General features: G+C 44.4%; 2 protein-coding genes and 1 non-coding gene across 5 annotated transcripts in view; 2 read left to right on the top strand and 1 right to left on the bottom strand.

The window, feature by feature from the left end:
• Nucleotides 1-7,284, top strand: part of LOC139367152 (ATP-binding cassette sub-family F member 2) — an 11,950-nt gene extending 4,666 nt beyond the window's left edge. Inside the window, exons 5-15 of one of the 2 annotated variants that reach the window (XR_011626847.1) lie at nucleotides 184-355; nucleotides 656-751; nucleotides 836-938; nucleotides 1,771-1,866; nucleotides 2,115-2,234; nucleotides 2,431-2,520; nucleotides 2,616-2,726; nucleotides 2,817-2,879; nucleotides 4,521-4,653; nucleotides 4,984-5,187; nucleotides 5,564-7,284. Coding sequence is in view for 1 of the 2 variants with exons in the window: in XM_071105262.1 (XP_070961363.1) it covers nucleotides 184-355; nucleotides 656-751; nucleotides 836-938; nucleotides 1,771-1,866; nucleotides 2,115-2,234; nucleotides 2,431-2,520; nucleotides 2,616-2,726; nucleotides 2,817-2,879; nucleotides 4,521-4,649; nucleotides 4,984-5,187; nucleotides 5,564-5,680 (1,301 nt within the window). In the remaining variant the exon portion in view is untranslated. The remainder of the gene's footprint in view (nucleotides 1-183; nucleotides 356-655; nucleotides 752-835; nucleotides 939-1,770; nucleotides 1,867-2,114; nucleotides 2,235-2,430; nucleotides 2,521-2,615; nucleotides 2,727-2,816; nucleotides 2,880-4,520; nucleotides 4,654-4,983; nucleotides 5,188-5,563) is intronic. The other variant, XM_071105262.1, reaches the window with a different exon arrangement.
• Nucleotides 458-540, top strand: LOC139367262 (small nucleolar RNA SNORD100). The gene has a single exon (XR_011626857.1). It is a non-coding gene; the product is annotated as a small nucleolar RNA SNORD100 (small nucleolar RNA).
• Nucleotides 6,049-25,824, bottom strand: LOC139367151 (uncharacterized). 2 transcript variants are annotated; one of them, XM_071105261.1, is made up of 17 exons: nucleotides 25,517-25,824; nucleotides 23,368-23,474; nucleotides 23,082-23,236; nucleotides 21,721-21,878; nucleotides 21,323-21,490; nucleotides 18,021-18,483; nucleotides 17,486-17,587; nucleotides 15,516-15,606; nucleotides 14,402-14,625; nucleotides 13,924-14,166; nucleotides 13,556-13,654; nucleotides 10,992-11,185; nucleotides 10,700-10,874; nucleotides 10,204-10,360; nucleotides 9,606-9,759; nucleotides 8,317-8,428; nucleotides 6,049-8,123 (listed from the first exon to the last, which is right to left on the bottom strand). In XM_071105261.1, exons 1-17 carry the CDS (start codon nucleotides 25,529-25,531, stop codon nucleotides 7,942-7,944), a joined length of 2,799 nt encoding a protein of 932 aa, XP_070961362.1. In that variant the 5' UTR covers nucleotides 25,532-25,824; the 3' UTR covers nucleotides 6,049-7,941. The 2 variants fall into 2 exon arrangements, with proteins under 2 accessions (XP_070961362.1, XP_070961361.1); XM_071105260.1 differs by having other exon boundaries at nucleotides 15,516-15,609; nucleotides 25,517-25,765.

Raw genomic sequence — 25,824 nt, 5'->3', positions numbered from 1 at the left:
CTGAATACTTTCTGAATGCAATGTATTTCACAAAGCACCTCCACCTGATAGTTCCATTTTAATTATGAAAGGTAACTGGGGCATGGTTCGAAACCACCTAGTTGTATATTCTCCCGGAAACAATTAGTTATCTATTCATAAACAATGTAGCTGAAAATGTTCGCCCCCACCATCCCTCTGTAGCTGAGTGTGAGAAGCTGATGGAGCTGTATGAGCGTCTGGAAGAGCTGGATGCAGACAAGGCGGAGGTGCGAGCCTCCAGGATCCTCCACGGCCTAGGCTTCAGCGCCGCCATGCAGCAGAAGAAGCTCAAGGACTTCAGCGGAGGCTGGAGGATGCGTGTGGCTTTGGCCAGGTGGGAAAGCGAACATGATGCTTTAAGATTAATGAACTGTACTGGAAGTTGAGTTGGTCTCTACGCCTTCTCAACATCCCTTAACAAATTGACAGTGTTGGTTTTGTCGGTGATGATATTCTGGCTCCCTCTACTGAACGCTGTGAGGATACTGCCATCGTTACCCAATTTATTGCTGAGATAGAGCCAACACACCAAAAATATAAAGTGTTTGTTTCACACTCATGACTAAGCCTTTTCCTGAGCCTTGTGGAAAATGTCTGAAATAAATGCTTTTCTTTTCCCTCTTCATTCTCCTAGAGCTCTGTTCATCAAGCCCTTCATGTTGCTGCTGGACGAGCCCACCAACCACCTGGACCTAGATGCCTGTGTATGGCTGGAGGAGGAGCTCGCATCGTGAGTGTGCTTCATCTGTCAATGTCAATCAGTTTAGTAGTCGCGTGCATTTGAGATGTGCTGAATGTCCCAATCCCTTGTCAGGTTCAGGCGAATCCTTGTGCTCATCTCCCACTCTCAAGACTTCCTAAACGGAGTTTGCACCAACATCATCCACCTGCACCAGAAGAAGCTCAAGTACTTCACGGTAAGAACACAGCAGCGAGCTCACTCACCCCCTGGTCAGACGCAATTTAGCAGTTTATCAAAGGGCATTCAGTCACTAGCCTGGTAGAACCAGCCGTTTTGCTCCTTTCACCATTGTTTTAGTTAAGTGATAGATTTGATTTGACAATTTAAAAATACTTAAACATATTACACCTGGCAACAGATGCACATACATTGAAGTGAAAAATAATGGTGAATGCAGCGATCATGCTCGTTCCATCAGGCTATTGAGTCACCCCTTAGAATCCAACTATGTATTGTGCAGTAGAGCAGGGTTTTTCAAACTCGGTCCTGCAGTGCCCCCCTCCCCTGGTTGCACATTTAGTTTTTTTGCCCTAGCATTACACTGCTGATTCAAATAACCAACTCATCAAGCTTTGATTATTTGAATCAGCTGTGCAATGCTAGAGCAAAAACTAAAACGCGCACCGGGGGGCAGGACCAGTGGAGGCTGCTGAGGGGAGAACGGCTCATAATACTGTCTGGAACGGCGCAAATGGAATGGCGTCAAACCATGTGTTTGACGTATTTGATACCATTACACTGATTCCGCTCCAGACATTACCACGAACCCGTTCTCCCCAATTAAGGTGCCACCAACCTCTTGTGCCCAGGACCCAGTTTGAGAAACCCTGCACTAGTGTCCTGGACAGACACAGCCATCTGTGATCTCATCACACCTTAAGGGAGGAGAAGGGGGGGGGGGTCGTGGGGTTATGGCCTGTTGCTAATTATGCATGCGAGACGGTGTGTCCGTTGCCTTCACCAAATGGTGTGGGATGACCATGCAGATTCTATTTTTCGAATGAAAGGGTAACTATGACCAGTATGTGAAGACCAGGGAGGAGCTGGAAGAGAACCAGATGAAACGCTTCAACTGGGAACAGGACCAGATCTCACACATGAAGGTAGACGACGCCACATTGTGACGGTGCAGAGTACTAATACTACCCCACATGGGAATATTATTCCCCTGTACTGTAAAAGTATGATAGCCTAAGTCCCAGGTCTGTTTGTGCTATCCTTGACACTCATCATCATGCCAAATGAGTGTCAAGGACAGCAACGGAGTTGACAAAAGGCACCAACTGTGGGAACCAGGCTAAAATGGTATGATGCTTTACTCCGATGCCGTCTCTCTCTACCCGCGGTGTAGAATTACATTGCCAGGTTTGGTCACGGCTCGGCCAAGCTGGCACGACAGGCCCAGAGCAAAGAGAAGACGCTGCAGAAGATGGTGGCCTCAGGGCTGACTGAACGTGTGGTGGATGACAAGGCAAGAGGCTCACTGAAACATTTATGTGGATGCAATATATTAATGTACTGGACTGAATCACATCCATTGCTTTCTAAAGCCATCCACGGTTTACTCTTGAACAAAGTAGTGCATACTCTTAGGAATAAATAATAGGTTCACGCTATGGCTAATTTTAGTGTTGCAGTGGTGGTAATCATCTCTCTCCCTCTCATAGACACTGTCGTTTTATTTTCCTTCCTGTGGAAAGATCCCCCCTCCTGTTATCATGGTTCAGAACGTTAGCTTCAAATACAGTGACAACCAGGTCAGTATGTAGCAATGAGCGGGTTTTTATTGGAGTCTCAGAGCTCGTTTCTTGTGTTCCGTCCTCATTCACTAAACTGCCTATTCCTCCTCCAGCCACACATATACAAGAACCTGGAGTTTGGCATTGACCTGGACACACGAGTGGCTCTGGTGGGGCCCAACGGAGCAGGGAAGTCCACACTCCTCAAACTCCTGATGGGAGAGGTAGGTGGTGCCATTTCAGTCAACTCTTTGTTTTACCATCTCGTAATGACAGTATGGCATATACCGTAAAACCTCTTTCTTTCTCTCCAGCTGCTCCCCACTGACGGCATGATCAGGAAACATTCTCACGTGAAGATTGGCCGATATCACCAGGTAGGAGAAAGGAAGTAGGAACATGACACATTGCCTGGTGGTTCCCATGCTGGTTGCTGGGTTTTGATTGACAGGCTTAAATAAACTCTGAATTTGATGCATGGATGCTTTAACTCGCCATAGCTCGGTTGGAGAGACATAAACCTGCTTGAGCATAATATGCTGACTAGACCAGGCACGCGAGTGCGTCCACGTGTTGAGTTTGTCCATCCACAGACGCGATCAGGACACGCAGGTTAAAGTATCAAAATGAACTCTGAACCAACAATACTGAACAAAAATATAAGCGCAACATGTAAAGGGTTGGTCGCATGTTTCATGAGCTGAAATAAAAAGGTCCCAGAAATTTTCCATACGGACAAGATTATTTCTCAATTCTGTGCACAAATTTGTTCACATCCCTGTTGGTGAGCATTTCTCCTTTGCCAAGATAATGCATCCACCCGACAGGTGTGGCATAATCAAGAAGCTGATTAAACAATCATTACACCGGTGCACCTTGTGCTGGGGACAATACATGGCCACTAAAATGTGCAGTTTAGTGTCACAACGCCACAGATGCCTCAAATTGAGGGAGCTTGCAATTGGCATACAGATCGCAAAAATGTCCACCAGAGCATTGAATGTTCATTTCTCTACCATATGCCGCCCCCAAAGTCATTTTAGAGAATTTGGCAGTAATCCCAAAACCGGCCTCACAACTGGCAGGGCTGCCCAGTCATGTTAAATCCATAGAATAGGGCCTAATGAATTTATTTCAATTGACTGATTTCCTTCTATGAACTGTAACTCGGTAAAATCTTAATTGTTGCATGTTGCGTTTATTTTTGTTCTGTATATATTCATTTGGGGACAGGTTGAAACATTCATGGCCATTTAGCTAGCTAATTTGTCCTGGGATATAAACATTCAGTTATCTTACCTGAAATGCTCAAGGTCTTTTTTTTTCTGGATCTTCGTAGAATTTTTGACCCATTTTGAGTCACATAAAATTGTGTTCAATTAATCCACAGATAAAAGGGGAAACCCAGTTAGTTTCTAGTAATCTCTCCTCCTTCAGCCTTCTTATTCTTCTGTGGACTTTACATGGTGGTTGGCAACCAACTTTGACTGTAGTGTGGACCTCAGTTCATCTTTCAATCACCCATATGCTCCTAAAAACCAATGAGATGGGAGAGGCGGGGAATCAAACGTAAAAAATTATATTTTAGCTCCTGGGTACGCAGATGCTCGCGAGCAATTTGGATGAAATTGAGTAACATTTATTTATTTTGCAACGCTCATGCACGCAATGCTGGCGGTGTGGTCAGCATGTATGGGTGCTGACACTGGGATTTTGTGTCCGAAAATGTGGGATTGAGTCAATGGTTTTTCAAATGATAGACAACAGAGATTGTCCGTCGAAAATCCCACTATATCCGCCTTTTTATGTATGAAGCTTGTGTTGAAAATACTTGAATTAACTTTTTAGACCAAAAACGGACAATAGGTCAATTTCAAGTGCGTTCGTGTGTCTCTGTCCGACCGCAGCCGAAGACCTAAAGGCCTTTGTCCTTCACGCCTGTACTGGGTCAGCACGTACGCTTGTTAAAGTACATCTGAATGTATCTAATATACCTGCATGGTGTTATCTATCTGCAGCATCTGACAGAGCAGCTGGAGCTGGACCTGTCTCCTCTGGAGTACATGATGAAGTGTTACCCAGAGATCAAGGAGAAGGAGGAGATGAGGAAGATCATCGGCCGCTACGGCCTCACAGGAAAACAACAGGTGAGTCCGCAGAGCTCGGTCCGGGCCCAGGATCCACTGGAGAAGCATTGACCGAATCAGATTGGTCACCTGGTATAGAAACGCCATTTGAAGTGACTTTGGCATGATTGTATCATCGTCATTTAATAGTAGAGGAATTAGTGACTTTGAAAGCTCTTCCCGTGTTTGTTCGGAATACCTGTTCCTCTCAAACCCTGTCTTTTAATCCTCCACAATCATTGTAGCGTTAACCTGTGGTGTATTCTGGTGGGTACTTGATGTAATGATGATAGTTCTTCAAGAGCATGGAAGCACCTGCACTCCTTCATGGTCCTTACTCTGTCCTCTCCCCTAGGTGAGTCCGATCAGGAACCTGTCGGATGGCCAGAAGTGCCGGGTGTGCTTCGCCTGGCTGGCCTGGCAGAACCCCCACATGCTCTTCCTGGACGAGCCCACCAATCACCTGGACATCGAGACCATTGACGCCCTGGCTGATGCCATCAATGACTACGAGGGTGGCATGATGCTGGTCAGCCACGACTTCAGACTCATCCAGCAGGTACCACCATTTTATGCTCCCTGACCGGTCCCACATCCAATATGGATAATCTCTCATGGACAGACACATGTAACATAGGATGGTAGCGTCTGGCAACAGACTGTTTGATGCGACGACGTGATCATTTGTACAAATCAAGATTTCGCAGGTGTGCACATCTTTTGAATTTCAGAAAGGGAGGGGATTTTTTTGCCCATGCTTTGGCTGAGAGTTTCTTTTTAGGGGGGTGTGGAGACTTCGCCAGTAACTTTTCTCATAAATCTTCCCCCAGAACCTAATCAAGGTCTTGGGTTTCCGAGATACAATATGGAGAGAAAGGGAACATGTTTTCAATTGAGGTTTGTTCATTGAGTTGTGACTTGTTTTGTTTTTTCAGGTGGCTGAGGAGATCTGGGTATGTGAGAAGCAAACCATCACCAAATGGAATAGGGACATCCTGGCATACAAGGAACACTTGAAATCGAAGATTGACAAGCAAGCGCATGACATCTAGAGACCCTGCAATCTGAGCCAGTAAACCCAATCACCATAATGGATTTGGCCTCCAAAGTGCTCAATGTTCCGGGGGGGGGGAGGGCGTGGGAGTTTCCTCCAGGTACAGATCTAGGATCAGCTTCCCTCCTCAAATCCTAAACATTAGTGGGGAAAATGCTAAACTGACCCAAAGTCAGCCTCTAAGGGCAACTTCACCCTACACCCACCCGCCTCCAGCTCAGGCTGCACTCTGATTGGCTGATTCACCTGAAGCATCTCAAAGTGCATTATGGAACGCATTCCATATCACTGCCGTCATCATAGAAAAAGTTATATTTTTTCTAATAAGTGTAACAGCCAAAAATGAATGCAGCAGCTTGGAAGGTAATTTGTGCAGAAGAGCATTAATTATGCCTTTATTTTTATTTAACGTATTGCAATAACGATTTGTCTGAATAAATTACTGAATTGACAATTGAATATTTACGGTCTCATATTTTGGGGTCTTTGAACAAATACAACATCTTCCAATTCTGCATTTTCCATTGACAATGTAGGGAATACGGTGCACTTATCTAAAACATTGAGAAAATAAACTGTATTTTACATCTGTGTAAACATAACATGAAGCAAAATTATGAACGGAGATACTTTGGATTCCTGCTGAGCCCAACCCCTCATTATGCAACCCATATCATGGCCCACTATTTGCTTTGAGAAGTCAACCTCTCCACAACCACACTTAGCTTTCCAGTTGCTGGCTAATCAAGTGTTAGTACAGTTGTAGTCATTAAAACTCGTTTTCCAACCACTCCACAAATGTCTTGTTAACAAACTATAGTTTTGGCAAGTCGGTTAGGACATCTACTTTGTGCATGAGAAGTAATGTTTACAGACAGATTGTATCACAATGCCAGCGGGTCAGAAGTTGACTGTGCTTTAAACAGCTTGGAAAAATCCAGAAAATTATGTCATGCCTTTTAGAAGCTTCTGATAGGCTAATTGACAATTTGAGTCATCAGTCAGGAAGTTAAAGCTTGGTCGCAAATGGGTCTTCCAAATGGACAATGACCCCAAGCATACTTCCAAAGCTGTGGCAAAATTACTTAAGGACAACAAAGTCGTCTCCAGCATATTGGAGTGGCCATCACAAAACCCTGACCTCAATCCTATAGAAAATCTGTGGGCGAGCAAGGAGGCCTACAAACCTGACTCAGTTACCCCAGCTCTGTCAGGAGGAATGGGCCAAAATTCACCCAACTTTGTGTGAAGCTTGTGGAAGTTTACCCGAAACGACGTTTGACCTAAGTTTAAATTGTTTAAGGCAATGCTACCAAATACTAATTGAGTGTATGTAAACTTCTGACCCACTGGGAATGTGATGAAATAAATCCCTCTCTCTATTATTCTGATATTTCACATTCTTAAAATAAAGTGGTGATCCTAACTGACCTAAAACAGGGAATTTCTACTAGGATTAAATGTCAGGAATTGTGAAAAACTGAGTTTAAATGTATTTGGCTAAGGCGTATGTAAGCTTCCTACTTCAACTGTAGATAGAACCTGCCTAAGCTTGAACCACCCACAACATTTGTTTTTTTGACAATACAGGAAGTAAGTAAATGTTGGACCTCAGTAGTGTTAACTGATTCATTAGAGAATTCAGGCGGAAAAATCTGGGTGAAAACATGCTGTGATATATGAAGGTTATATCCCTGATCAATTCCTAATCATAGTTCCTTTGATTTATGTAGATTGGACATCATGCATACTATACCTCTGCCAGGCACAGGGGGATCTACATTCTGTAGTGAAGTTTCCCTTAGGTACAGATCAAGGATCAGCTATCCCTCCCCAATCCTACACTGAACCATTAGCGGGAGAAATGCAAAACTGACCCAAAATCTGCGTTTAGGGGCAACTGAACCCTACACCGGGATCAACATAGCACACTTATGTGAGACTTCATTGTAATAACTTTAATGGTGGTTGTGATTAACTACAGGGAGCAGGGCTCCCATCTAGACCTTTAGAAGCACAAGAAGGCACCCTTCTAAGGTTTCGACAGCTAGTATGGTGGACTTGTGATTGAGCGAGTAGTGTCACTAGCCGTTGTTGAAGCAGTGCAGTTAGAGCTGGGTTTCTCTTCACCCAGACTACGCTGAGCCTGTCAGCTGGATGCAGAAACATGGGGCTGATACCGTTGAGCACAGCGGAAGCTACTAGCTAGCTGACCCAAGCCTCATCAGAAAGGGCTGGGCGGGGTCACTACTCATCCCCCTACTGATTGTCACCGTCGTTGTCGTCGGAGACCTGGTCAGGGGGGATGGCTCGCGGGTTGCTGGCCCTGATGCTGGTGATGTGGGGACAGGAGGCAATCAGGTTGGCGATGCCCGATAGGGTCACGCCTGAGCCGTCCAGGTTCACCTGGGTCAGACACATGCACTTCAGGAACTTCAGTCCTGAGGGAAATGGACACAAAAATCAGGTATATTAGGTTTTCACCTCTAAATACTTCCATGGAAGTGTTGCAAGATAATGAGTGGGACCTATAGAGATGTATTAGAGAGCTCATGTCCTATTTTTGCAATGACCGTCCAGTTGACTATTTTGGGCCAAGTGCGCCCTTTATTCAACTGTATGATGGGATCTTACCGTGGTCAGTGATGCGTGTCCGGCTCAGGTTGAGCTTGAAGAGCTGAGCACAGTGGACCAGACCTCTCCTCACGACCGTGTCACCCACCTGAGTACTGGCCAAGCTTAATACCTGGAACATAAAGCCACAACATCAATGCAACTACTGCTAATAATTGCATCAAATCAATCATTTTATTAGTCACATGCGCCGAATACAACAGGTGTAGTAGACCTTACAGTGAAATGCTTACTTACAAGCCCCTAACCAACAATGCAGTTAAAAAAAATATATAAGAAATAAAAGGAACAAGTAATTAAAGAGCAGCAGTAAAATAACAATAGCGAGGCTATATACAGGGGGGTACCGATACAGAGTCAATGTGTGGGGGCAACAGTTAGTCGAGGTAATTGAGGTAATATGTACATGTAGGTAGAGTTATTAAAGTGACTATGCGTAGATAATAACAGAGTAGCAGCGGTGTAAAAGAGAGAGAGGGGGTCAATGCAAATAGTCCGGGTAGCCATTTGATTAGATGTTCAGGAGTCTCATGGCTTGGGGGTAGAAGCTGTTAAGAAGCATCTTGGACCTAGACTTGACGCTCCGGTGCCGTGCGGTAGCAGAGAGAACAGTCTATGGTGGTGGCTGAAGTCTTTGACAATTTTTAGGGCCTTCCTCTGACACCGCCTGGTATAGAGGTCCTGGATGGCAGAAAGCTTGGCCCCAGTGATGTACTGGGCCGTACGCACTAACCTCTGTAGTGTCTTGCGGTCGGAGGCAGAGCAGTTGCCATACCAGGCAGTGATGCAACCAGATGCTCTCGATAGTGCAGCTGTAAAACCTTTTGAGGATCCATGCCAAATCTTTTCCTGAGGGGGAATATATTTTGTTGTGCCCTCTTCACGATTGTCTTGGTGTGCTTGGACCATGTTAGTTTGACACCAAGGAACTTGAAGCTCTCAACCTGCTCCACTACAGCCCTGTCGATGAGAATGGGGGTGTGCTCAGTCCTCCTTTTCCTGTAGTCCACAATCATCTCCTTTGTCCTGATCACGTTGAGGGAGAGGTTGTTGTCCTGGCACCACACTGCCAGGTCTCTGACTTCCTCCCTTTAGGCTGTCTCGTCGTTGTCGGTGATCATGACACTGTTGTGTCATCGGCAAACTTAATGGTGGTGTTGGAGTCGTACCTGGCCGTGCAGCTTGAACAAAGTTTTACAACGGAGCGCCCTAGCTGACCTATAACTTATTTGCAGAGTTCTATCCACTGACACAATAGTTGTCTTTGGGGTTTCATGCATGCTCTGTACCTGCAGGTGTGGCAGACCGGTGACGAGGGCGGCCACTCCTCGGCTGGTGACGGCCGTGCGGTCCAGACACAGCTCCAGCAGCTCCTGCAGACAGCGCAGGGAGGGCAGCCCGGCGTCCGTCACCTGCGTGTTGCTGAGTGACAGCCTCTTCAGCCTGGAGACAGGAGAGGGGGACATTTCTATCAGGGTCGTATACATTAGTGCTCATCGTAGCAAAACGATTTGCAACAGAAAACAAAAATTAGCGTTTGTTATTGAACAGGTAATTCAGGTAGTCCCTCTGTGTCTCAGTCCGTTTTCTTCTGTTTGGTCCCTAATGAATACAGCCCAGCATTTCTTCATTCACTGCAATGTCAACACTGGAGGACGCTGGTGAATCAACTAGAGAAGTGACCACCAATTCTAGTCCATGTGAGCAATAGTGTGCAGATCTTTGTTCAAGCTCACCACGAACACAACCAGTTAGTCTAAATGATTAGTTGAAATCATTGTATAGCTCCACAAGACAGAGGTTGGTGACCACTGAGTGCCAGTCTATCATGACAAGCGTGTATATTGACACCAGGAGAGGATAATAGTTATGAGAGAGTGAGCTGACCTGGTCATGGTAGCCAGCTGGGTGACCCCCTGGTCGGTGACGTATGTGTAGTCAGTTAGGTCCAGCTCGGACAGCAGGGACAGTCTGGAGAGGAAGGCCAGGCCGGCGTCCGTCACCGAGTGGCGTCCAGGCAGGGTCAGCTGGGTCAGCCGGAGACCTGGGATGAACAAGCCAAAACAGACGTAGTACTTTAGTAAACACATTGAACTATATACTGTGAGCCATACACAACATTAACATCTGCAGTAATCTTCCCCTCTAATCAGGGACCTGAGAAAACAGGGAGAATGAACTCTGGAAAATCAATTACTTTAAGTCAATCAAACAGCAGTACTGCAGACCTTGAGGCCCTGATTTGAAAACTCCTGCTGTACACAGTCTCCCTCCCTCTCCTTCTCTCAGATGTGAGTACTCCTGCTGTACACAGTCTCCCTCCCTCTCCTTCTCTCAGATGTGAGTACTCCTGCTGTACACACACATACAATGTGCAGCTCACCTGAGATGATCTGGAGAATGTTGTTGCCATCAGCGACGGAGATGCCAGCCACGCTGAGGGCAGAGAGGGCGGAGTGGGTGGCCAGGTGCTCCAGAGAGCCCTCCCTCACCGCCGTGCCGTCCAGGTAGAGGGTCTGCAGGCTGGGAAGCTCAGCCAGGGCCGACACGTCACTCACCTGACAGACGAGGGAGGAAGGGGTCAAAGTAGACCTAAATCTCAAATTGGGCTCAGGATATTGTGGTTGGGTGTGTTGTCATGTTTGTGTGCTTGTAGGAGCGCAAGAGTGAGCTACCTTAGTGTGTTTGATGCTGAGCAGTCGTAGCTGGGGCACACAGGCGGGCAGCGCTGCCAGGGTGGCCTCCGTGATAGAGGTCTGGTTCAGACTAAGCTGGGTGAGTGTCGAAGGAGCAGACTGCAGGTACAGCACCATCCCTACATCGCTTACTTTGGTCTGGTCTAGCGACAGGAAAGACAGGCTCTTCAAGCCTTTCAGACACAAAGGGTGCGGAGTGAGATTTTTTATTTTTTTTTATCTTAGTCCTCCTTTCAAGTTGGTGAAATGGTTGACACATTTATCCGTAATTATGATTTCAATAATTTTTACCAAGTTGAAGCGCCACTCTTTCCATATTATGCTCCCATATCATGCTTTCGGAAAGTATTCAGACCCCTTGACTTTTTCAACATTTTGTTACGTTACAGCCTTTTTCTAAAATTGATTATATAGCTTTTCCCCCTCATCAATCTACACATAATATCCCATAATTTTTGGGAAATGTTAGCAAATGAAGTATTACATTTGCATAAGTATTCAAACCCTACTTTGTTGAAGCACCTTTGGCAGCGATTACAGCCTTGAGTCTTCTTGAGTATGACGTTACAAGCTTGGCACATCTCTCTGTACTTTGCTCCGTTCATCTTTCCCTCGATCCTGACTAGTCTCCTGGTCCCTACCGCTGAAAAACATCCCCACAGCACTTTTACTGAGGAGTGGCTTCCGTCTGGCCACTCTACCATAAAGGCCAGTTGGTGGACTGCTGCAGAGATGGTTGTCCTTCTGGAAGGTTCTCCTGTCTCCACAGAGGAACTCTAGAGCGCTGTCAGATTGACCATCTGGTTCTTGGTCACCTCCCTGACCTAGTCCCCCCCCCCCCGTTGCTCAGTTTAGCCGGGCGGCCAGCTCTAGGAAGAGTCTTGGTGGTTCCAAACTTCTTCCATTTAAGAATAATGGTGGCCACTGTGTTCTTGGGGCCCTTCAATGCTGCAAAAAAAATGTGGTACCCTTCCCCAGATCTGTGCCTCGACACAATCATGTCTCGGAGCTCTATGGACAGTTACTTAGACTTCATGGCTTGGTTTTTGCTCTGACATGCACTGTCAACTGTGGGACCTTATATAGACAGGTGTGTGCTTTTCCAAACCATGTCCAATCAATTGAATTTACCACAGGTGGACTCCAAGTTGTAGAAACATATCAAGGATGATTCATGGAAACAGGATGCGCCTAAACTCAATTTTGAGTCTCATAGCAAAGGGTCTGAATACTTACGCAAATAAGGTATTCCTGTTTTCAATTTTTAACCTTTAAAATCGGTTTAAAAGGCTTGACCTAGTGTTCCCGCAAGGAGTCATAGCAGGCTTCAGCTTTACAAAGTTACCCCTTTCTTTTTCAAGGTCTTCTGACCTACAGTGCATTCTGAAACTATTCAGGCCCCTTCCCTTTACCACATTTTGTTACATTACAGCCTTATTCTAAAATTGATATATATTTGTTATTCTCATCAATACCCCATAATGGCAAAATGAAAACAGGTTTTTAGAAATGTTTGCAAATTGATAAAAAATAAAAAACACTTCCCCTCTAATGAAACCAAGATTGAACTCTTTGGCCTGAATGCCAAGCGTCACGTCTGGAGGAAACCTGGCACGATCCCAAAGGGTGAAGCATGGTGGTGGCAGCAGCATCATACTGTGGGGATGTTTTTCAGCAGCAGGGACTGGGAGACTAGTCAGGATCGAGGGAAAGATGAACGGAGCAAAGTACAGCGAGATCCTTGATGAAAACCTGCTCCAGAGCACTCAGGACCTCAGACTGGGGCAAAGGTTCACCTTCCACAGGACAACGACCCTAAGAACACAGCCAAGACAAGGCAGGAGTGGCTTCGGGACAAGTCTCTGAATGTTCTTGAGTGGCCCAGCCAGAGCCCGGACTTGAACCCGATCTAACATCTCTGGAGAGAAAATAGCTGTGCAGCGCCGCTTCCCATCCAACCTGACAGAGCTTGAGAGGATCTGCAGAGAAGAATGGAGGAACTCCCCAAATACAGGTGTACCAAGCTTGTAGCGTCATACCCAAGAAGACTCGAGGCTGTAATCTCTGCCAAAGGTGCTTTAACAAAGTACTGAGTAAAGGGTCTGAATACTTATGTAAATGTGATATTTCAGTTTTAGATTTTTTATCAAATGTGCAAAAATGTCTAAAAACCTGTTTTTGCTTTGTCATTATAGGGTATTGTGTGCAGATTGATGAGGATTCTAATTGTTTTAATCCATTTAGAATAAGGCTGTAACGTAACAAAATGTGGAAAAATTGAAGGGGTCTGAATACTTTCCGAATGCACTGTATATTCACAAGACTGCTTACCAAGCATGAAAAACGTAATTCATCCACAGCCATTCTATGCTGTAGCCAGGGTCATTTTTATTAGTGCACACCATAGCAAAACGTTTTGCAACAGAAAACCAAAACAAACGTTACTTATTGGGCAAGTTCAGGTATAGTCCCTTCCTGTTTCAGTCAGTTATCTTTTGTTTGGTGCCTAGTGAATACAACCCAGAATTAGAGAAGAACCTCACCTGTGATGTGTTGCAGACAGGAGTCTGTTAGCTTGCTACATGAGGCCAGGTTCAGGTGCTGCAGTTTCAGTAGGCTGCACAGCACAGAGAGGCCTGCGTCTGGACAACGGGAAGACAAAGAGATAGCAACCATCACTATCATAGCCACAAGCTGCAAAGATAACCAGCCACATGCTTAAAGTGATAGCTTACCAATGCATCTATATTCCTTTATTTTTGTAACTTTCTTTCTTAACTTGACATTCAAATGGCGCTAATAATAGTGTTGAAATAGGGCTCTGGTCAAAAGTAGTGCACTTTATATGGAATGGGTTGCCATTTGGGACGCATACTCAGTGAGCACAAATGCTGTCAAGGTAAAGGTATACCTGTGATGAGAGGAGAGTTGACCAGGCTCAGGTGTTTCAGTGCAGTGAAGGCCCGTAGCTGCCGGAGCAGCTCGTTGGTGGAGTACGGGTAGCAGTTGAGGACAAACTTCTGCATCGGGCAGCCGAAAAAGAGTTCCAGGGTGCGCGGGCGAAGGAGCCTCTCGCGGGACATGTGACTGAGCAGGAGCTCGGCCAGTTCAGGGGTCAGACACGACAGACTGCTGCTGTACTGCATGCTGGGAGCTGAGAGAGGAGGAACGAAGGAGAGAAAGAAAGAAGTTGTCAAAGCAGCTTTCCAGACATTAATTTCTGTGATCTTGAATTTTTTACACAATTGCAATAAACCACAACCAATGTATGTACAATTCTGACAATTTCTGAGATGAGATGGTTGGAAAAACAGTCGGCAAGAAGTGAGGCCTTTCAACCTTTATTTGTGTGCAAATAACAGTGTTGGACTTTAAAGTTGTTATCTGACCTGTCATGAGGTTGACTGTGGCCCGTGTGGCCATTGCACAGAGAGAGGGGACGCTGGGCGTCCTGAAGGGTTTCTTGGGGGGGGATGGGTGAGCCTGAGTGGCCTGGGGGTCATCCTGGGCAGCTCTCTGGAGGCGCTCTACTGCAGCCTGGCCCGCTGCCCCCGGCACCACACAACCTGCAGCCTCTTCTGGCTCCACTGCTGGGTCCTCTGCCACTCCCTCCCTGGGAGAGACACAACCATGTGTGACATCTAGTCAACTGATTAAAGATAAGAAAAGCTTCCCGATTCTCCACCCTTGTGCACACTTCCCGTCATGGATTTAACAATGGTGGAAACTTACTCCAAGCCAATGCTTTAAATCAATGACGAGGAGTGTGCAAGTTCACACTCTGGCTATAATGTGGAGAACTCTGCTGCATTCAAAATTCATGTATTTACAGAGCAAGTTTTGGTCCTGAGCCCCTTCTCAGGCTGCATGCCATCAAGGCTACATGCCAAGTCCGAAGTTTGCATGCCAACACATCAAGTCACCTCTTATGTTTGACCATTAGCAAACTGGCACACTTCTACACATTCAAGTTTATAATAAAGGTGTTGCAGTGCTGATCAGAACTAAACATTGAAAAAGAATCCACTTTCAACATTTCATTTCAATTTGAATAATCCTACAAATATTTTTTCAGATGTAAATTCTGTTTAGGGTTATAAACTCAGCAAAAAAAAAGAAAGGTCCACTCACTGTCAACTGTGTTTATTTTCAGCAAACTTAACATGTGTAAATATTTGTATGAGCATAATATTAAACAACTGAGACATAAACTGAACAAGTTCCACAGGTGCATGTTCATTCATTGTTTATGGTTCATTGAACAAGCATGGGAAAACAGTGTTTAAACCCTTTACAATGAATATCTGTGAAGATATTTGGATTTTTACGAATTATCTTTGAAAGACAATGTCCTGAAAAAGGGACGTTTCTTTTTTTCTGCTGAGTTTAGATCCTGGACAGTATCAAATGTTAAATGAAATTGAAATCACGTTACAAAAAAAGACATTGCTTTAAAGTGGAGGGCATGGTCATGATATAGGCTGGTTTAGGCTGGGCACTCACCTAAGTCTGTTGCCCTGGTCTGGCCAGTGGTGTCTGGGCTCCAGCCCTCCACGCAGCCGGTTCTCAGGGAAGAAGGGTAATCGGGGCATACCTGCTGGGGTTAACCATGGGTTAGGCCTTTAGGATACTCAATTTAAATCTGTATTAATTCTAGAAGCCATACATCTTGAATTACACTACATGACCAAAAGAATGTGGACTCGTCAAACATCTCATTCCAAAATCATGGGCATTAATGCGGAGTTGGTTCCCCGTTTTCTGCTATAACAGCCTCCACTCTTCTGGGAAGGCGTTCCACTAGATGTTGGAACATTGCTGCGGGGACTTGCTTCCATTCAGCCACAAGAGCCTTAGTCAGGTCAGGCAATGATGTTGGGCGATTATGCCTGGCTCGCAGTCGGCATTCCAATTTATCCCAAAGGTTTTTGATGGGGTTGAGGTCAGGGCTCTGTGCAGGCCAGTCAAGTTCTTACACGCCGATCTCAACAAACCATTTCTGTATGGACCTCGCTTTGTGCACAGGGGCATTGTCATGTTGAAACAGGGAAGGGTCTTCCCCAAACTGTTGCCACAAAGTTGGATGCACAGAATCGTCTGGAATGTCATTGTATGCTGTCGCGTTAAGATTCCCTTCACTGGAACTAAGAGGCCTCGCCCGAACCATGAAAAACAGCCCTAGACCATTATTCCTCCTCCACCAAACTTTACAGTTGGCACTACCTGGCATTCGCCAAACCCAGATTTGGACTGCTAGATGGTGAAGCGTGATTCATTACTCCAGAGAACGCATTTCCACTGCTCCAGAGTTCAATGGTGCTTTACACCACTCCAGCCAACGCTTGGCATTGCGCATGGTGACCTTAGGCATGTGTGCGGCTGCTCGGGCATGGAAACCCATTTCACGAAGCTCCTGACAAACAGTTATTGTGCTGACGTGCTTCCAGAGGCAGTTTGAAACTCAGTAGTGAGCGTTGCAACTGAGGACAGGCGATTGTTACGCACTACACGCTTCAGCACCCGGCAGTCACGTTCTATGAGCTCGTGTGGCCTACCACCTCACGGCTGAGCCATTGTTGCTCCTAGAGGTTTCCACTTCACAATAACAGCACATGCCACGTTGAAAGTCACTGAGCTCCTCAATAAGGCCATTTTACTGCCAATGTTCGTCTATGGAGATTGCAAGGCTGTGTGCTCGATTTTATACACCTGTCAGCAACGGGTGTGGCTGAAATAGCCAAATCCACTAATTTGAAGGGATGTCCACATACTTTGTATATATATATAGTGTATTTCAGACAAATATCCAAGCTATTTAACCATCTGAATGCATGTCTGAGACATATCACATGCCTCTCATCAACAACATCGCTCTCTCTAATCACAATGTTCCACTTCTTCCGTTTTAGCTTCCTGTTTGGCTGTAAAAGCAATCCCCGGCAATGACCTTCACATGAAGTGTAACACTTGGATTACTGTCTGTACCTCAGAGCTTGAATACTCAGAGAAACTGACTAATTTTGGCACGAGTGAGTGCAGCGCAAACTTGCATAAATTGGAAAGTTGGGCACATTCATCTGCTATTCCCCAATCAAAGCAGCTTTCTCATGGTCAGTGAGGAGATATCAAACACCATCACTGGGCCAGTTGGCTCACTATCCTGACCGCAGCCATGGCAGGTTAGTTCAATGGATTTCTACACACACTGGTTCACTTCCAACTACTTCTGCAGTAACCTGCCGTAAAAAAAAAAAAAAAAAAAAATCGATATTCCCAGGGGACAGTAGGTTAAATCCTACTGCAAATGGGGCTGCAGTGCTCATCAAGTTCAAAGCCATTTGTCTAACCACTGACACAGAGAGAGGGCTCATCTTTATTGGACTGTAAAGAACAAGGTGTTCAGAGGAAAAACCAGGGAGACACAGAGGAAGGAAGGAAGGATAAAAGAAAATTCCAAACAGAGGTTGTTGTACCATTGAGGAGGAAGTACGGCTCTCTACCCCCCTCTGGCATCTCTTCATCGTCTGAGCTGGCAGCCTCCTCTGCATCACCAGGATTCAGCTTCTGGCCCCGTCCTGTCAGGGAAAAACTGCATGAACACTTTGGAGTAGGATGAAGTGGTACCTAGACGCTGATCTTGGGTCAGTTTCACATTGTTCCCACTTACGGTTAAGGTTAGGATTGGGGAGAGGAAGCTGATCCTAGATCTGTACCTAGGAGAAACTGTGCCCGGAGTGAACAATTCACATTCAGCTGACCCAAAGAATGCCTGAATGAAACTTAGTGCCTGTAATGGTGTTATGGTGTCCTCACAAAGTGATGCCTCAAACTAAATGGGTCCATAATGCAATAGCCTGCGTGAGTAAGGCAATTAAACAGTGTTACATTTATACTCCAAGAAAATACATTTCTGAAGGTAAAACACCCAACAAGTCATCAACTTTGATATTTGAAAATACATCAAATACATTGTGAATGAGGACTTCATACGCCAGACGTGAATCTTACCCCAGGAGTGAGAAGGTCCGGTCATTGGGGGGCCAACACCAGGGATGCCTGCGTATCCCACTGCTTCTTCCCACAGCTGGTGAGGCAGAGGTGGGGGCCGAGCGGGATCCTCCATCCCTTCCTCCTCCAGCTCTGGTATCTGGGGCTGCTGTGGCTGGGGAAGCGCAGGGGGTGCAACTACCACCTCCTCCTGACCCAATAAGAGGCGATCAGCTGGGCTGGCCGGATCCTGGGGTGTCTCTGGGGGCGTGGTCTGGATACAGAGGGCGGCGTTGGGCGTGAGGCCCAGGGAGCGCAGGGAGCAAGCCAGCTCCGCATCCCCAAAGCGTTTCCGTGAGAACCCCTGGAGGAGCGAAAAGGAGGCCAGGGAGGGGTAGCGCCCGGAGATGTGCTCCATCACGCTGCGCAGAGGGGCGTCGGCGGGGAAGCGCTCCCGCATGGACTCCCCAGAGGGTAGCCGGATCTACAGGGAGAGACACAGAGGGTGAAACCTCCATTATATCTCCATCTAACTAGGCTACACATTTCATGCACGCCTCTTCAATCAACTAATAGGGGTGCTCTCAAGTCAACAATCGAGACAGAAGTCTACCTATGCTCAGGGCTCTAAATTAATACAACACATTTTGGTATCACCGGTGTTAAGGAGCACCAGAAAATAAGATGTTTTTAATTGATTGAGATATAACCTATATTGGGTCTATGTGTATTCTAGCTACTTCTGGAGCACATGTTGTACCATAAAAACGAATATGGAAACCTGTAAAACATTTGTTTAGTATAAAAAGCTAAAATGTTGATACAAAAACCTGTCATTGGGGGAATATTAGGCTTCTACATTGTTTAACAGGTTATTTCTATAAATAATGGAGTCAATGTGTGGCAAAGGGATCAACATTTACACATGTATTTTCATGCAGTTCCACATGTGTACTTAAGAGGAATAAAAGTGAATATATGCAAATTGACCCATAACTCCAGCACTTCATTTTAATTTTCAAGGACCTCAACGTTATACAATTGTAAATCATTGTACATATAGGGCCTAATATAGCACCACTAAATAGGGGATTAACACTAAAAATAATACATTTTTTAGGCCTTGCCAATGCATTGATATTCAAATTATTCTTACATTCTAAAATATGGACATTGTCTGTCTAAATAGACTGGATACATTTTTCTAGGTTGCTCATCTATTAGCAGGACTGATCAGAAAATGTTGCAAGCATGTTATGTAGCCTAACGTCAGTGGATTATTTTGCTCTTCACTCGCGTAATAGCCTAGGCTTCTCCAAACCAAAATCCTGTGACTTGTCTGGTAATGAATCAATGTGATTTTTTTTAAACGAAATCTCCATATTTTTGGTTAATTGACCTCTGGCTGAGAAAATACGTGGAGGTGCAGCTCATCTATTCATTTGCTCATTTATCACATATCAGAAACATTTAGCATGCTATAATGTAAGCTTATATCAATAAGTGCGTTATTTTGCTATTGACTGATATTATGCAATTGACTTTAGGCAATTCCAAAAGCCTGCGGAGGTTGTGAAATATGAACACGACACTCACATGCTTTTGAAAAGAGATTTCCATTATTTTCTATGCATATCATGATGAAAATAGTCACTCGGGAACAACAGTACAGCGAAGCGCACTGGTTGTAAAGCAAAATATTTAGGAGCATATGCAACCAAAATGGTCACACTTTAGAGCACTGCCTATGCTGCTAGGAATACAGTGGCTTCATAAAATATTCATACCCACTTGACTTACTCCACATTTTGTTATTACAGTCTGAACAAAAAAAATGAATTCAATTTCTCTTCTCACCATCTACACACAATACCCCATAATGACAAAGTGAAAACATGTTTTTAGATATATTTTTTTCCTCACTCAAATTTATTGAGAATGAAATACAGAAATATTGAATTTACATAAGTATTCACAACCCTGAGTCAGTACTTTGTAGAAGCACATTTGGCAGCGATTACAGCTGAACCTTCCTGGGTAAGTCACCAAGAGCTTTGCACACCTGGATTGTGAACATTTGCCCAATATTATTTTCAAAATTCTTCAAGCTCTGTCAAATTGGTTGTTGATCATTGCTAGACAACCATTTTCGGGTCTTGCCATAGATTTGAGTAGATTTAAGTCGAAACTGTAACTTGACCACTCAAGAACATTCACTGTCTTCTTGGTAAGTAACTCCAGTGTAGATTTGGCCATGTGTTTAAGGTTATTGTACTGATGAAAGGTGAATTAATCTCCCAGCGTCTGATGGAAAGCAGACTGAACCAGGTTTTCCTATAGGATTTTGCCTGTGCTTAGCTTCATTCCATTTTTATCCTGAAAAACTCCCCAGTCCTTAACAATTACAAGCATACCCATAACATCATGCAGTCACGACTATGTTTGAAAATATGGAGAGTGGTAATACTAATGTTTTGTATTTGCCCCAAACATAACACTTTGCATTCAGGACAAAAAGTGAATTGCTTGACCACATTTTTTGTAGTATTACGTTAGTGCCTTATTTCAAACAGGATGCATGTTTTGGAATATTTTTATTCTGTACAGGCTTCCTTTTCATTCTGTCAATTAGGCTAGTATTGTGGAGTAACTACAATGTTGTTGATCCATCCTCAGTTCTATCACAGCCATTAAACTCTGTAACTGTTTTAAAGTCACCATTGGCTTCATGGTGAAATCCCTGAGCAGTTTCCTTCCGCTCTGTCAACTGAGTTAGAAAGGACACCTGTATCTTTGTAGTTACTGGGTAATTAACAACTTCACCATTCTCAAAGTTATATTCAATGTCTGCTTTTTTTTTATCCATCTACCAATAGATTCCCTTCTTTGCGAGGCATTGGAAAACCTATTTTTGGTTGAATCTACGTTTGAAATTCAATGCTCGACTAAGGGACCTTACATACAGATAATTGTATGTTTGGGGTACAGAGATGAGGTAGTCATTCAAAAATCATGTTAAACACTATTATTACAGTCCATGTAACTTATTAAGCACATTCTTAATCCTGAACTTATTTAAGCTTGCCATAGCAAAGGGGTTGAATACTTATTGACTCAAAGACATTTCAGCTTTTCCTTTTTAATTAAATTTGTAGAAATTTCAACAAAAAATACACTGACATTATGGGGTATTGTGTGTAGGCCAGTGACAAAAAAAGTCTCAATTTAATCCATTTTAAATTCAGGCTGTAACAAAAAGTCAAGGGGTGTGAATACTTTCTGAAGGCACTGCATGTAAACATTGCCAGAGGGCTCAGTCTCACCATGAGGATGCAGTTGTTGTCTACACTAGTCTGGACCGTACCCCCCAGCCTCTGGCCTTGGCTGCTGCCAGGGGGGGGCGTGGTCTCAGTGGGGGCGCTCGGCTGGGTCTTCTTCTCCTGTAAGCTCCTCCGGTCCTCAGCAATACGCTTCAGCACCAGCTCACGCTCCTGAGGTAACACACACGTCACAAGAATGCCATGTCTGAGTGTGAATTTTTTGCAAAAGGGGTGAATATAGAGTCTCAATCATATGAATAAACCAATCTTCAGTGTAAATAGTGTCACAAGGCAATATGCACTGCAGTATGTTAGACTAGCATGTTGAATACCCTGTGGCTATGCTGGGTGTGTGTGTGCTCAGTGTGTTTCAGCTGATCCATCAGGCAGGTGCTGCTGACCTGTTTCTTCTGCCTCCTCTCGTTCCTGGCCTCGTTGGCCACACGCATCCTCTGCTGCTCCTGAAAGTCACTCTTGTCCTGCCTGATACGGGACTCCAACGGTGGGGTGTCTATGGATGGGCTGGTGGGTTGCGGGGATCCCAGGACTAAAGAGGGGCCTTCAGACACACATTAGAAACAGAACAGTCACTGCTGAAATAAAGAGTCAAATAACTAGCTACTATGCTATGTCCAGAGAAGGTTGGCGTTTTTTCCCAAAACTTCAGTTAAGTAATATATATTTAAGGCTACAATTTCAAACGAGGAACGTGTCTGAGGCAGGGGAGAACGACTGGGAAAGGGGATAGATACCTAGTCAGTTGCACAACTGAATGCATTCAACCGAAATGTGCCTTCCTCATTTAAACCTCTGAATCAGAGGTGCGGGGGGCTGCCTTAATCAACAGCCACATAAATCGGCACCCGGGGAGCAGTTATTGTGGGGGTTAACTGCCGTACTCAGATTGTTCCACCTTGCCAGCTCGGGGATTCAAACAAGTAACCTTTCGCTTCCTGTCTCAACTCTCTAGCCTACCTGACGCCACTGCCCCCTCTCATTGAAGTCACAAAGTAGTTCAAGGTCGAACGCAGTACTGGAGGCTGTTTCCAGAAAGTAAGGTTCACATTATGGTGAATGGGAAAATGGCAATCTTCGAGGTCAGTATTCGTGTAAATATTTACATCTTTTTTTTACACAATCATAGAAGCAATTATTGGTACTATCACACCACATGGATGTCCTTGAACCGATTATTTTTAAATCACACACAAAAGAAGAACGAAAATGGAGTTGCTACCACCAGCCTACACTACCCCAGTTGGCCTTCAACTTGAGATACTAAATGAGAGGGTGGGCAGCAATAAGTTAGCCTGCAAAGTCACTTCCTAGAGTAACTAAAACTACACATGCGATGTTTCCAAAAACTCCTCCATGAGCAAGATGGCAATACGTCAAATGCACCACTAAGACATCATATACTGAAATGTAATCAGTGTCATCACTATGTTATAACAAATAAGCATTATTGGTAGATTTTGGAGGGAGGGAGATTAGCTTGGAAACAAAAGGCTTGGATAATTTACTGTAACTTATGCCTTATGTCCTGTCCTGTACACAGTTCCCCTGTATATGCAGCTGGAAACAAGGCAAAGCCACTCGCTGTTCCAAGTTTTACAAGACCGTTACCTGATTTGTACAAAATGGATAAAAGACACCATAAGTGGTCAATTGTGCACAATTAGACAATGGACCATTACATTACAGTATGCAATCAACCATGGAAAACAAATGTCTGATGAAATATCATAATGGTGTGTCACACCTCTACTGTCATTGGGCGATGTCTGTGAGTGTGATGTGCTTGGGGGGCAAGAGCTCCCTGCATCTTTGGGAGGGTTGAATGCAGCAAATGCCGTTGAAACTGGCTGGGGTGGATTTTTGACCAGCTTGTGCCTCAGATTTTCACCTTGTAAAAGCCTGCCGTAAACACATAGAAAAAAAGATGGGTGAAAAAAAACAACCATTTGACCAGTTCAGTTATTGACGACACCGGTCTTGACATAGTTCTTTGCCTGTCCATTTAAGGGTTATGGTTTGGGAGGACTCACCACTCAGCTGCATCAGGCACTGAGAAGTGTCCTGCCTGCACGGCAGACTGGATCTGCTCCTCACTGAAGCCCATCTCACACAGGGTATGGAACAACTCTCCGATAGTCTGCAACACAAGGCCATGGGGGTGTGAGACAAACAGGAAATGTCATAACAAAAGGCGGGCCTATACACAAACCGCACTCTTGCCCGAACACAAAAGGGGCTGGGCAAAGCCTTCGAGCAGGACAATCAGATGATGCCCTACAAAGTCAATCAATCTCAGTCAATAATGCCTGAATGAAGTGTGACTGATGAATGGAGTGATTGTTTGGCTCGACAAAGTGCAAGTTTGACCAAAGACAGCAGCTGATTGAAGTGAGCTAGCCTTGAGATTTATCCTTATAGGGAAATGCTGTGTTGTCATACAAGCTTGTTTTCTAGGTCTGATAAAGCACAACAATTTCATATGTATTTTCAAATAGCTGGCTAGCTTAGTTGGTATCTAGCTAGCTGTATTGTACTTCCAGTGCCAATTAATAAACTATAATCACAGATAGAACAATGATACAGATATTTCCTCAGATGTATAAATGTGAAGCATCTGCTTGGCATTTCCACTCATGAGAGGAAGCCCACTGGCCGGTGTTGTGCCAAAAATCCCCCCCCCCTTCACGTGAACGAGCTCTCACTCAATTCTTCATTGCTGTGACTTGCTTGCTAGTTGAGATTTCTGCTCTTCACTCCGTTGTCAGTTTAGCCTACATTTAACTGATCTTAGTAGCAGAAAGCATTTTTTATTAGTGTCCTTTGATTTCAGTTGCCTATCCTGACGGGAAGTTTGTTCTATAGAAAGTACTTGACTCTAGTGACAAAATTAAAGAAATTAGAAGGTGGGGTGGGGGGTATTTCAGTAAGGCCATTTTCTTGCCTGCCAAAATTCACCCCCCCTTGTGGCTAGAGTCAAATACTTTCCGTGGCACACACTACTGGTCAACATGAGCTACCAAAATGATTCTGAAGTGTGCCAGGCCTTGCAGTCCTAAAATAGTAGGGGGGGTGGGAGAATTTCAACAGGCAAGAAAACGGTCTTCTAATTCCTTTAATTTTGTCACTAGAGTTAAGTACTTTCTGTGGCACACATCAGTCAAATACTTTCTATAGAACAAAGGCAACTGAAATCAAAGGACACTAATAAAAAATGCAACCGAAATGAATAATCAATGTGTGTGTTATATTAAACCGAGGGAGTAAAATGTAAGCAAGCAATAAACATTTCAGAACAACTACTAGTCGAATAAGACATGGGAAAGATGACGAATTTTGGCAAAGATATGTATTTAGCCAAATCGAAAACTGCAGACATTTCTAGTGCCTACCCGCGCTCAAACCGCCATAAAAAAAAAAATCAATGAAAAGTAGCCTAATCTTGATCATTGACAGCTGCCTTGAACACAAATAAAAAAATGCTTTCTGCTATTAAGATCAGTGAAATGTAGGCTAAACTGACAACGGATCAATACAGTTTTCGGTACCTAAAACTACAATCTGATATGAACCGAATGGACTTTACCCTTTCCAAAAGTTTTTTTTTTAATCGCGTTGTTTCGAGTGCAACTGGAATGAGTTATTGCACACGCGCACTTCACAGAGGAGGTGTTCCCTGATGGAAATATGCAGATGCTGCTAGATCGCGCCAATAGGATATCGGTAGCTCGTGCTTGGCTCTGCCCACTTTGACTAATTTATTCCTATTGTAAACGACAGTCTGTGGTCAATCTTGGTTTAGTTACAAAAAATCTTTGCTATAGTCTAGGACCTCTACTCTAGGTTAGAAACTTTGACGTGACATGATGATCACTCTGAACTCCACTTCTTCAAAGAAATGATCAATGTCCGGGTATTTTACTTGAGCTCATTCTAACCTAAACAGGGCCATTTGTATCTTAATGCAGATAACTACCAGTAGCTAGCTAGCTTACTGTCATTTTAGCAAGCGAACTACTGCTACGGGAATTTACAATGGAGAATGTGCTAGGTACAATAGCTAGCATAGCTAGCTAACGTTATCCAATTAGCTGTTAGTTACTACTGTACCAACTTATCTAAGTAATAACTGTTATTCTTTAGAAGTGAAAGTATTAAGCCAGTTGGCTATTTGCAACTTACCGGAGTGGAATCCATACTTTCAGTTTCAGTGGTTCTTTGCACTAGCTAGCTATGTGCCCTGTTGTTGGCTTGCATGTCAAGGAAAGATTAGTAGCCAGAGCCAATGGCTAGATTACAGAACGCGATTTGAACCTATCAAAACTGCTGACAGACAGTGGGAAACGCCCCGAAAACCACAGTTATTCCAAAATAAGAAAATGTTTATACAGACTACACACACGTTTGAACACTTCGTCGCTTCGTTTCAATATCAATATAACTGTCTGTAGCAATGTGTACTCAGACAAGACAGTCAGCAAATGATAATC

This window comes from Oncorhynchus clarkii, chromosome 15 (genome assembly GCF_045791955.1).
Source record: "Oncorhynchus clarkii lewisi isolate Uvic-CL-2024 chromosome 15, UVic_Ocla_1.0, whole genome shotgun sequence".
Lineage (NCBI taxonomy): Eukaryota > Metazoa > Chordata > Actinopteri > Salmoniformes > Salmonidae > Oncorhynchus > Oncorhynchus clarkii.
This window is presented reverse-complemented; position numbering and strand designations above follow the sequence as displayed.

What these genes read in the sequence shown, in the direction of transcription:
- LOC139367151 (XM_071105260.1), bottom strand. An exon ending in CATTCTCCAGATCATCTCAG is followed by an intron (nt 10,361 to 10,699) that starts GTGAGCTGCACA and finishes TGTTCATCCCAG; the next exon opens with GTCTCCGGCTGACCCAGCTG. An exon ending in CCGGTCTGCCACACCTGCAG is followed by an intron (nt 8,429 to 9,605) that starts GTACAGAGCATG and finishes TTTATGTTCCAG; the next exon opens with GTATTAAGCTTGGCCAGTAC.